Raw genomic sequence first — 13,134 nt, forward strand, 5'->3', positions numbered from 1 at the left:
AGAAATCTCCCCTGTTTTGCAAGGGAGCCATTGCTGCATCCTGCGCTTATTGCCGTCCAAGACGATTGGTTTAAAGTAACAAGCCAGAGGTTTTTTTCCCCCTCCTACTACACCAGAATGATAATAGGTTCAGTCAAACCTTTCTCCAGCGCTGTCACGGCACTAAAACGCTGTGTGGAGATAGGTCTGGCTGTGCGAGACAGGGCTATGATTCAGGTGAGAGGTCATAATAACAGAAATCTAATTTTGCTCATATAATAGACAAAATGGAACACAGGTTTTTAGAGTATGCAGCAGTTTTGTTTTTTTTTTTATCTCTAAATGAATGTGACTGTGTAAAACGGCTCACCTCAGGATTCCCATCACTGACAAACCCTATTCATTTATATTATGCAGCTACAACTGGATAATTGTGCTCAGGAGCTGTCTTACTGTACACACACACTTGGTTCTCTCAGGTGTGTTTGGTCAGGAAATGAAAAGGAGGTCTTTGCAGTGCCCATAAGTAATAAATCTTTCAGAGATTTAATATTGCCACATGAGATGGAGCGACAGTCTGACAATTGACCAGTGTTGCATTACACTTTATGAATATTCATGAATGACTCCGTGCTCGCCATGCAAATGGACCCGAAGCTGGCTTGTGGCCTTGGGGGTCCAAAAAAGTGCGACACCTCTACGAGATCACGAGGCCGGCCTATTCTACTCCTCCTGGATTGCATTCATGACCATGCTGCATCTTAATAATTAAAAGCGTTTCTTTGGATTTAGATGAGCCGAGTTGTTTATTATTCAGCATCATTCGACAAGTGGTGGAATTCTTGATTCATACACAGTGCAGTGGCGAGAAGAGATCCAGGCTTCCTCACATCTCCCAGTCATTGCCTTGCCAGACCGTGATAATCAAAGAGCAGATGCTCAGTTTCAGGAAGGTGGCTGTGATCTGTGTGTGCGCAGGTGTGTGTCTGTGTGTGTGCTTTCAGCGGTGATTGTATGCATATATGTGTATGGTTATTTGTATGTAAATGTCTGTGTCTGTTTGCTCATGGAAATCTACATTTGTTATGTGTACCTAGTATGTTGTTTGTGTCTGTGTTCATTGCCAGCTCAGTTCCGCATTCATCAATCTGTCTTATCTCCCTGCTTTGGGTCACCTCGTCTATCCGTGAAAGACATTACACAGTGCCGGATTCACCATGATAGCGCGATCCAGCAGTCAGTCAAGCTTTTTAAATTCGCTTTCATGCCTCTCCAGCTTCTTTTTCAGCGAAACCAGTCACCCAGCTAATGTGACAGGTTCCCTTCAACTGCTTAAGTCTGTTGTGCAGCTGTGTAGACCTGTTGATGTCTTGGCTTGGTATTAAAGCACACCTGATGCAGGGTGCGCAGTTGTTTTTCTGCAGGGCATGTTTATTCTCTGAGCCCTCCTCAAGTGATAACAGTTCCGCCTTGCAAACGGAGAAAGTTGGGTCTTAGGTGACGGTCTCACGGGACCGTGGCTCATTTCCCCTGTGAGGCCCTCACCCTCAGAGTGAGGCTGCGTCATGTCCATCACACTGCATGCTGCCCTAATCAAAGGTGGTGACGCAGGACGCCAACTGTCACTGTTGGAGCAAATCCCAGAAATCAGCCATCATCTTCCCCAGCCATATGCCTTGCGAGCTCTATGTGACGCCATGACACGAGTATTTAAAAATACCCTTCCGTTAGTGTGTGGGTGGTGGAAAGATAGTGTTTGACACGTTCATGCCAGAACTAGCCTGCGAAATGCAATCCATCTTCACACTTAGCCATGTCAAACTGCTCGCATGTTGTCTTTCGTTGGGTTGCCAATATAAATATGTGGATGTTTTCCTGTAATCTTGAAAAAACAAGCCAATGATTCCAAGATTGCCTCTCAGACTTTACACCAGTTTGGACCGCTATGCAGATTTTCTGGATAAATGAATCAGTTTATGCAGAATAACAAGTTGTCCAGTGCTGCTGAAATCTTAATGAATATCTGCTCTTCCACCCCTTTGTACTGCATGAATTCTCTCTGACCATTCTGTGCAATTCAGATGCTTTTGTTCCTGTTCCATAAGCGGATCCCTAGATGTGATGTATATGGGCAATGACACATGCTCAATCCTATTTACACATATGATAGTGAAACTCCTAATCCATTAGTCTGCTGCGGGCTTGTAGTCAATGGCTGCCGAAGAAAAGACCATGCTTCATTAGCCACAGTGGACAGTTTGTTGCCAGATTAATAGCTAAATACTGAGGTCATTTGTCTGTTTATTTATTTATCCTTTGGTTTAACTCATCAATGAAAACAAGCGTCCAGTGTGATTTATATCGAGAGTTCAAACCAAATTAATTGAAGAACTCCTGGGGTGGACTTGTACAGGCGTAATTGATAGGATGCCCTTAGCTTGAGTCTTGTTGCATGTTCCACTCAGCCCATTTGTCTAACATATGGAACTGCACAGCGTGTGAACCACTTATCTTTAGGGGAATTGTTAATCATCTCAAATCATGCAGAACCTGCTTATATGGGCCTTATGCAGATCACTCATTTTATCTCAACGTTTCATACACAGGACAATCACTGGGCCCTCAAAATCTCAGAATATTACAATCTGCCTGCTCTCTTTTCTGTTTGCGCCCCATTGTTTTAGAGGGTCCAAATGAAAGCCATCTGGGGGCTGCTGTCCACACCAAGACAAGGGAATTAGCTCTCTGAGTGTCCCTTATCTCACTGCCTCCACACTCCACCCGGTGCACTCCCATTCTCCTCTAGTAATGAGTATCTACCCAATTTAGTTCTTTTTCTCTCCAAGGGGGAATAAATCCAGCACAGTCCTTTGGATGAAAGAATCTGCAGGTCCCTCGCCTCTCGCCCCGTGACCTTAATTGACAGGAAATTGTATTTGTCTCTCTCCCTCTGTGACAAAACAGGTATCCGACAAGATTTGCTCTCCACGCTCAGTACGATGACCTTTGTCTCTTTGTCTTTTTTTTCTCTTTCTTTCTCTTTTCAGCTGCTCCAAAGGGTCCTAAACTCTTGATGTCCCCCACTCGGGCAAAGGTAGGGGACACAGTGCGCATCACTGTGCAAGGATTCCAGGTAGGATCGCCTGGGGTAAGTGCATGGGGCGTTAAGAATAAAAACTTCAGTCTCGTGTAAACGTGTCCATGTGTGCATGTCTAGTTTTATCCTGGAGTGACCGCTCTGTTGGGCATAGACATCTTTTCCTCAGTCATTTCAAGTGTGCAGACAAAATATTCATTTTGTCAAAGTTTTCATTTGCATTTTAACATTTTGGTTTAAGTATACAGGCTGCAAAATGCTAAATATAATAAACTGCTATTTCATGGCCGATTCATGCTTGTACTCAGTAAAGCTTCACACCTGGGAAACCCAGCCCACCTGAGCAGTATGTGCATCGCAGATCCTTATCATCATTATATCATTTTTGCACCCATGTTAACAGGTTCCATGTCTTATAAGTTCTCTGCAAAAATAGGCAGTAAAACGATCTGTTGGGAGTCATATTGACATCATACCAGCAACACTTTTACTATAGTTTCAATCTCTGTCTGTAGAACATGTCAAAGATGTGAAAAAAAAATTTAACTCAACCATTTCAAACTAACAGCCCATCAGCTGTTCTGTGGATAGACTCCTTTCATTTGTTAACAAATGACATGAAACATTCTGTCATTGATGGCCATTATGAAAGGCAAACTCAGTGCAGAAAGACAGAGCCGCCAGCAGCAACACTGCAGCAGTAACACATCTGTGTGGACACCACATGTGGACGAGTTGCAGCAGTCTGGCGATGTAGCAGTCAGGCACAGGTAGAGGTAGGAGGTGTGGCCCGGGTGTGAGGCAATAAAACTCAAAACTGAACAAACTAAAAGTGATGAATTTGTTTATGAATGACTGAAGTGTATCTGATGTCCATGTCTATCAGTCTTAGCCAACAGGCCACCATGCTGTGTAGTGTTTGCTGCTTTCAGACTTTCTGCTCCATACTCCACAAGAAGGTAACGGCAAAGAGACTGTCTTTGTGTCACTGTCATCCCCTGACAAAAAAACACCATGTCCCTGGTGTGAATGGCCCGTGGATGGGCCTGATCTCTTTGACAGGAATGACACATTGAAGCCAGCCAGCTGGTGCCAGTCAGGTGAAGAGGATGTGTCTAATCCTGATATAGGACCTGTTAATGGCACACAGCACAAATCGCCTTTGTTGCATCTCGGTCACTGCTTGAGGAATTTCTAGGAATCATTAGTCAGATTTGTTGTTTGGTTTTATTCCACCGTTCTGAGACATTTTCATGGAAAATGAATGTTTTGTATTGCTTTTGGTTTAGTGCACCGAGCTATCGGCTGCACAGATTTGCACATGTGCTCATGTCTGTTCGATGACCTCGGGAATCTGCTAAAGTTTTTCTTTGAACAGTGTTAAAATTGGTTATTATAAACAGGCTTGACTGTGGCGTACAGCCAGTTGGGCCCTTCGGCAGCGAGGGCATTGGCGCATGCAGACTGATCAGAAAGCAAATTTCCCTTATCCTTCAGTGACCAAGGCTTTAGGGTTTCACAAGTAGATAAGATTGTGTGTCAAGACAGATAATTTTGACTCCCGCCTTTCTGATAAAATAAGATGCCAGTTTCCCCTCAGGTTTATTGTTTTAGGAATTTATTATGGATGATCATCCTACAGTGTGGTCTTTCTATTCATTTTTCATTGCTTTGTGCATGAGACTAAATAGAACGTTGATGGTTTCAGCAGCTCAGTGCACAGACCTTTTTAGTCTGGACTCTACAGGCCTCTTGTGGGGTTATGTGACAGGAAGGTCTCACTTAAACCCTTTTAGTGTTTTTTTTTTTTTTCTTAATGTGACCTTTTCTCAAGAGCCGGTCTCAATCTACTGACTCATTTAACCTCTGTCATGACTTGAACACAGACCTTGGGGAACCCATTTATTTTGAAAGGTTAGACGATTCACACCAGCTTTGTCACAACAATTACAAACCAGCAGGTTGAGGGTCTTCACTGTTTTAGCGTGTCGCTTTGAATTGTTCAGAGCAGCTTTGCACCGAACATGTTTAGAGCAGTTTATCTGAACTCTGAAGTGTCTGGTTTGTTTGGACGTGTGAGAACGATATGATTTGATCTTGGTTGCGTGACAAAAAAAATGCACCAACACTGCTCGCTTCGGGGAAGGATTCCAAAATGTGCCCTTTTTTGAGTCATTGGAGGGGGATGTTGACATCTGATAGTGCTTGAAAAACCACAAAGAAAGGCAAACTGCAGCCTTGACTCATTTTCGGCTGTTTCTTCATGCACTCTTATCTGATATGAACAGTGTTTAGGTAATGTTGCACAAGCTGAATTTGTTGGCTCTGTTTTGATTCACTCCACATCTGCGATTTTGTCAAATAGCTCATTCTGAGCTCATGCACCTCTTTTCCAATACAGACAGTTATGACATTTATTTTACACCTTCATTCGCTGTGTGTTCACAAAAGATGAGTTCATATTGTTGATCTCTAAAAACACGACTGAGGTCAGACCTCTAATCTCTTGAATGAACCATAAATTTCTGCAGGAATAGAAACATCCTTCTTCCCCTCTTGTCATGTGTCAAGTACCTCTGATGCCCAGTTGAGAAGGGCTTTCCTTTGACATAGAGTGCTGGACATTCCTTTCTACACTGAAAGCCTGATCTGCTGAAATGTGTTCCAGGGGCTTTTATTCCAAAAGTGTATCAAATGGAAGGAAGGGAAGATATATTGTATGTCTGTATACAGCATGTGTGCACGTGTTAGAGTGTGCACTTACATTCCTGTCCAACAATGAAGCTCAGCATCGACCTCAGCATTATTGTAACTCAGGCTATTTAACAGGCTGCATACTGAAGGATACAGGCCTCTTTAACATGGTTTTTACCTCCACTAAAGAGGTTATGTTTATGGCTTGTTAGTTTGTTTGTCAGCATAGCATAAAATGAAGGACTACCCCGAGGTAAGAGGAATAAAAAGTATTTTAAAATTTAAAATCAGAAAAGGCTTTAAAATAAAATGGTCAGCAGTAAGATCAGTTCTTTTCATTTAGTAATCACTCAAAACACATTTAATATCAGACTTCTTATATACCTTTAAAATAGTTTAAAAAAAAAAACTGTTCCCTGACCAGTGTTACCTAGTCAGTACATGGTACCTGGATGGCTGCAAACTTGTAAAGCTTGAATCTTACTCACTCAAAAACTGCAGCCAGTTTTTAGATTTTTTGGAAAGTGGCTCCAGCAGCGTTGGCATTGTTGCATGAAGGGGTGTAGTGTGCAAACACAGTGACAGCCTATTATGATAGAAGCCAGTAAAGCAACTGCAAGTATGTTAGGAAACACTTAGAATATTGACATTTAGGTAATTAATCTGTCTTACATGTATTTAAATGATGTGAAAATAAATTGTGAAATAGTAGTTAGCAAATCAGCTACTATTAACCAGCTTTTCTGTGGCTCAGCATCTGTTTTTCTCAAGATTGATGACATTGAATGTGCATATATTTTAAAAGCATTCGCCGAATTTAAAATTAGGGATCCCGGGATGGATGGTCAATAATATGTAAGCTGGTGCTGTTCATTTATTCTCGATAAAGCTGAAGTCTTAGTCACAAAAACCTTGTTTTTAAAGGTTTTAACACTGATAGAAAAGAAGGTCCACATGAGAATGGCTCAGAATGAAAGGAGTTCTCTCTTAGCTTGTGTCATTTAATGACACAGGCTCCCTCTTAGAGAGCATGGAGCAATATCCATTTAAGTTCCCTAATATGACTAGTTCATATTAGGGGAAGAATAATCAGCATCTTTTATCTGACTGTGAATGAGTTTAAAATGATGCTCTAAATATGCTCAAACAACCACAAGAAACTCTGGTCCAAGCATGATTCATAACAAACCCAGAGACAGCAGAAAGGTTTTTCCTCTGATTCAAGGAATTAAGTTCAATTAAAAAAATAATGGGTCCCCTCTGTGATGGATGATCAGCAGGGTTGCAATTTTTACGAGAAAATTCAAACAATTACATTGTGAAAAATAAATAAAGCTTTTGTTTTATGATTAGAAATAGTGGTCCTCACTTGATCAGTAGAATGATAGTCCTCCGTTGGTAGTGTAGGAATTTGTGTGTGTGTATGTGTGGCCATGTATTACTCACGTTGTGGGGACATAAATCTGTTTCCACATCACATAGTCGGGACTCATCTTCCTTATGGGTACAAAATGCAAGTCCCCATAATGTAAATCATTAAATTGTATGGTGAAACTTGGGAAGGCAAGTAGTGGTTATGGTTAGGGTTAGTCCCCAGTAAATCAATGTAATTTTATGTAGTGTCCCCAAAAGTGATGGATGTGTCATGGAGGGATTATGGTGTGAGAAGGAGGATGAAGAAGCAAAACCTCATACCTCAGAGGTGGAATCATTCACGAGGTTCACCCTCGCTCTGTGTCCCCTTATTATGTACGAACCCGTCAGCCCACTGATATGAATGAAATGCTGCTTTATAGAGGGTTATATTTTTAAACCGGGGAAGTATCCTCCGGAGGGCTCAAAATGTGAGGATAAAAAACTGTTGTAAAGTGAAGTGTTGATTATTAATGCATGTTGTTAACTTGCCATTGCATTAGGGAAAAAAATTGGAGCTTGTATTATTCATGTATCCTTTGCTCTTAATCTCTTGGCTGAGACTCACAGACTTTCTCTGCACCACCCTCTCACCCCTCCTTTCCTCTCTTTCCTGCTCTTTTTCCTCCCTTTTTTTCCCCTCTCCATCCCATGTGTGCGCCGGGTGTTGATAGAACGAGGTGTTCCCCGAGCCCCTATTCACCTGGACACGAGTCGGGGGCCGCCTGCTGGATGGCAGCACCGAGCGGGAGGGGAAGGAGCTGATCCTCGAGCGAGTGCCGGCCGAGCTCAACGGCTCCATGTATCGCTGCACGGCCCAGAATCCTCTGGGCTCCACAGATACGCACACTCGCCTCATAGTCTTTGGTATGTACGCTCCGCTCAGCAACACGCCTTGGCCCCGCTCTGCAGTGGCTACTACACTCGCAGCTGAACTGAAATCACATTTAAATTTGATTAATTATTTAGAAGACGATGAATATGAAACATTTTTTTTTTGTTACTGTACAACTTGGCTCCACAAGAATTGTCTGGAACACTTAAACAATTACACAGTTGAATGTCACAGAAAATTACATAATTCTACAAAATTCACTTCATGTGTCTACAGTATCTTTGAAAAATACTTCAGAGATTCATGTGGCCGCTTTTAGGTATTAATCATTAATGCAGCTAAGTGTGTGATTAATAAGAGATTGTATCCGTAATTGGCTCAACAACACATTCTTTTTAAGGCAGCACTTAGTGAGGATGACTATTCTCAAGCAGGGATTTACTGGCTGTTCCATTCGAGGCTTGTCTTGTGCTACTCTCACTTCAACCCCAACAGCCAACAGTGGCATCAAAGGCCCGTGATGAAATCAAAGGACCTTTGTTGTTGACAGTGTTAGAAAAGCACTTTGTTCAACGGCCAAACTAAGGTATAACGTGTTCATCCGAATCTGGAAGTTGTTCATTTACTGGTGTTGATGTGGGAGCTGGATTGCTTACAGGCTCTATTATATCTGTGTGCCGTGCTCCTCTGGATCTGTTTACTCTCCACACTCTTGGAAGAACTGGGATCTGCACTTCTGTGCTTCATCAGAGAGCTTCATCAATGAGGGAAGTTTTATTCAAATAGGTTCTGCTATACGTAGCTAAACGGAGTGCTGCCTCCTGGAAGTCACATTTATTTACAGCTAATTAGCAACAGCAAATGTGTTTTGAAGGAAATTGAATGCGTAATGCGGGAATGTTGTGAACGTACCTGGTAAGGTGCAAAAATGTTAATACTGAATGTAGATCTACTGACAACCAATTTCATTTGTTTGCTGCTAAAATGGGAAATCTTGCAACGTCATACCCAGCATTATGCATCTTTTTTATGCTTATGTTTAACTGGCAGCACTTGGTTAATTTTAGGGAACGATTGTGGTTTGTTTTAATACAAAAAAAAGTCAGCAGCACTCACGATCTTTCTCCAATCGTAACCAAAGTGCCTTTGAAGGCCAAACCGAACCACAGTCTGGACTCAAACGCTGGATTCTGTTGTCACAGTCCTGCACTTTATACGTCCACCAGCTGCCCCGATGACCTCCCTGCAACTCCCTGTAGTTTTTCATTCACTCAAACAAACCTTGACTCTGTACACAATCCAGGCACCGATTACGTCTGTCAACGTAATTGTGAATGCAAATTAGTTGCATATAAACCCAATTTCTGGTAGACAGGGTTGCTAAATGAGTGTTGGCTTCTTTAGCCCTTTTCAGACGCGCACTTTACCTAAATGTGCTGCCAGTTTGACGTACGGGTCTCATGTCTGAATGAGCCCTCCAGACAATTTCCCATTAAAGTCACACGATTTTGATCTGATTTGAAAGACTTCACATTAACACAGATGCCACAACACACACAGCACTAAATATGCAGACATATTTTGTATAAATTAGGCAGCAGATTTCTTTATCCTAGCTAACAATTATGATAATGAAGTGTATTAGGGGGTCTCCGCTAGTGAAAAGTGTGGCTGAGCCTCCCTCACACTCACAATGGTCATTAATTAAGGCTTCAACTACAAAACAAGTTTTAAAATCCATCATTGATGCAGCCCTTGTGAGAAGTGAGAGCCCTTCTTCTTCGTGTGTGCTACCAATCCATCTCGCATACCAGATGTAAAATACCGTGCCAGCATTGCAGCTTGAGCCATAATGGCTCTGTCATGTTGCATGGAGCCTTTATGAAACATTTACGTTACAGAGACCTATGTTTGAAAGCCCGGAGGACATTTCTATACAGCAGATAGATAAAGACAGCAATGTTACATTGTTGGAGCTGTTGACACTTGTACTCTACAGAAGTCAAGTCACGTAAGGGAAACTGGAGAAGGATTTCTGAAAAGTGCAGGAGCCAGCGTGGCTCGCGCATGCACGCACTTCAGTCCTGAAGTGCCCTATTAACTTAAATCAGGTCGACACCATTTTTGTACTTCATCGAGTTTGAAACAAAGAATATTGTATCCATCATTTTGTCTGAATGCGCTTCCTGAAACACTCCTGTGAACAGGGTTTTAAAGTATGTCACAAATGTACAAATTACTGGGCGGGCCTAATAAGAACCAACATTAAGGGGAAAGTGCCACTTTAGGGAGGCGTTACCTTGGGAGGCGTTTTGCTAGGAAGAGCACTAATGTCTATTTAACACCCTGATGCACCCTCAGGTGTCATCGGCTACGTGCCTAGTATGGCCCATCTGTCTGCCTGCTCCTTGTAGATTGCTTCCCCTCGCGCTTAGAGGAAGTAAATGGTGATTAAGTGACCTTGGCACCGTCCCCTGTGGCCTTGAGATGAGACACTTCTCTCCCTGCCGGAGGTGAAGAGAGAGAAGTATTTGGGGGCTCTGCTCGCTTGGCAAAGTGTTCAATGTACATCATCAGGAATAATAGAGTATAATGACGGCTTGGTATAGAGACTCTCCACTGACGACGAGCAGCGCTCACGTCTTGATGATGTACATCTTTAGCCACCCTCAGTGATAATACCCCCTGAGATTACTGTGAAGTGAGTCAGCACTGAAGAGCCGGGCAGTGACACACACACACACACACCGCCGACAAAGTGCACACACATGCAGAAACACACATATATCTACGCTTATGCAAATCTTGCAGGGACGGGCAAACACAAGCAACGTGGACACACTAATTTCCCTGCGCCTCTCCGAGGAGCTGCTATGTTAATGTGGCTGCAGCGAGACCAGAAAAGTTCCACACTGTGCTGTATATGTAGCTTCCACCTGCTCCGACAGTGTGCGGGGACAAAAAATAGCTCACAAAGTGGAATTCAGGGTTGTTGCTAATACTCTGCAAACCCTTCTGCTTCTTCCTTTGCAATTACTTTATCCCGCTGAGAACTTTGAAAACACATTGTCAGTGTATTATGCAGGGTAGACATTGGCACTGCTTATTAAAGGTGGAGTCAATTTCTCCAGACCTCTTTCCCAGACAGTCTGGCCACAGCTGTAGTCGCCTGGTCTCGCTGCTGCTGAGTGTCCGGGTTGTTCTGGTGCAGTGCTCTGCGTTTCCCAGTTCCATTAACAGGCCCAGTCTCTCTCTCTCTCTTGGGATGTGCCATTTAAACATGTGCTTCAGGAACTTTGGAGTTCAGCTTCATTAGAAAGCCACAACCTCTGTCAGAAATTGCAATTTTTCTCTTCCTCTCTTCCTTCTCGTCACGCTCTTTATCCTCTTATTACCTCCCTCTTTCATTCACTCAGTCTCTCAGTAACAGCTACGATTTTTGATCATCTCACAGTTGATCTTTTTTCTTTGTTTCCCACAGAAAATCCAAGCATGATGAAAAACACACAGAATCAGAACAGTAAGTATTTCAGTCACAGAAATGACTATCTTTGACTGTGTTTTCATAATAATTTTGTCTCATGACTCGTGCTGAATCGCTTGATCCTCATATTTCCACAGACGCTGTCTGTAATATGACAAAAAAATAATAATAATAATAATAATAATGTGGCACCGCTGTCTGTTCAGTCAGAAAGTGTGTGTGGAAATCTGGCTCTGATCAGACAGCGGTTTTCAACATTCAAAGTATTGACAAGTGGATGTTTCTCATTCCGTCCTGAATGCATTTTCCCAGACAGGCGTGCGTGAGTGATTCAGTCAGGATTAATCTTCGCCGATGTTCAGTAGCAGCGAGCAACAAGCCTCTCCCAGTGACTAACCAAGCCTGTCACTTTTGGTTGAGTGTGAGATTATTGGTGTTTCATATGTGCAGTGGTGGCTCATTTGCGGCTTGTGAGATTATCATATGTAAAGATGAGGGATTGTCAGGAGAAGCCGCAGGGCTGTGACAACAACCTTTCCATCTCTCCCGTTTTTCTGCCGCTCGCGCTCTTTCTACTTCAATCTCCCTCTCTGTCTTTCCTCTCCTCCCCTCTGACTTCTCATACTCGCTGTCTGTCTCCCAATGCCGCGCTGTCTTCCCGTTTCATCCATTTCTGGTTGCGCTTTTCCCTTTTTCATCACCTTATTTCCCTCTCCCTCGCTGATTCTGCCTCTCCGCCTTCCATCATATTTAGATTTCCCATTTTTCCTCTTCAGCCCAGCTCACAATTTTGATGCAGATTTGCGGCCACTCAGGCCTTATGGTCAGGGCAGATTATGCTGTAGTGTAAAAAGATTCAATTCTGGCTAAACAGCTAGAGTTTAGAGACTTTTCAGATGGGCTACAAAGACTCGCTAAGGCTGAAATCAGAGTGTGACCTATGGAAATAGCAATCAGAGTGTAGATACAGGGGTAAAAAAAAAACTGAATGAACCATTTAACATGCAGATTAGCTCTTTAGCTTCATTTCCTCCAAGCTTGACAAACGGCTATAAAATAGCTGAATGTGGCAGCATGTATTGGTCAGTCCAAGTATGCATTAATTAGAAATTAATGAAAGAAAGTTAATATGTAAAATTCAGCATGTGCGCTCAACGTAAATTGCAACTTCTGTAGCATGAAGCAGGAATCAATAGAACACCTGTATTGTAATAGTTCTCCTTTTTACAGTGAGCTGCCGTTGATGAAGTGGAAAATGTATTTGAATGGTATAATTGCATGGTGTATAATCCCTTATGCACGTGTGCGACACCCATGTTTGTCCCTGCGTACAGTGTGAACAGATTCCCGAGCAGATGGCGGGCGGCGCTGTCTTTAAGCTGAGCTGCCCCCGTCACATGAGATGTGAGCAGTCTCGTAGTCTGACACGGGCTTCACTCCTTCTCTCGCTTTTCCTGTTTCCTGCTTTAAAAACATCTCATTATTTGCCTCTCCTCTTTCCCCTCTCTCAATTTCTCAGTCTCTCTTCCTTCTGCTCTTTGTTTCGCCCCCACCCCTCCTCTCTTCCCCTGCCTTTCTCGGCTCTGCTAGTCGTATCTTAGGGATGCAAATCTGAATATGCAAATGCTATGG

General features: G+C 42.9%; 1 protein-coding gene across 2 annotated transcripts in view; it reads left to right on the plus strand.

The window, feature by feature from the left end:
- igsf21a (immunoglobin superfamily, member 21a) overlaps positions 1-13,134 on the plus strand; it is a 176,351-nt gene that overhangs the window by 160,095 nt on the left and 3,122 nt on the right. The window contains exons 7-9 of one of the 2 annotated variants that reach the window (XM_041960606.1): positions 3,027-3,127; positions 7,858-8,050; positions 11,500-11,538. In XM_041960606.1, the coding sequence (XP_041816540.1) occupies positions 3,027-3,127; positions 7,858-8,050; positions 11,500-11,538 (333 nt within the window). The remainder of the gene's footprint in view (positions 1-3,026; positions 3,128-7,857; positions 8,051-11,499; positions 11,539-13,134) is intronic. The other variant, XM_041960613.1, reaches the window with a different exon arrangement.

The sequence above is a fragment of the Chelmon rostratus genome, chromosome 2, assembly GCF_017976325.1.
Source record: "Chelmon rostratus isolate fCheRos1 chromosome 2, fCheRos1.pri, whole genome shotgun sequence".
NCBI classification, from domain to species: Eukaryota; Metazoa; Chordata; class Actinopteri; order Chaetodontiformes; family Chaetodontidae; genus Chelmon; species Chelmon rostratus.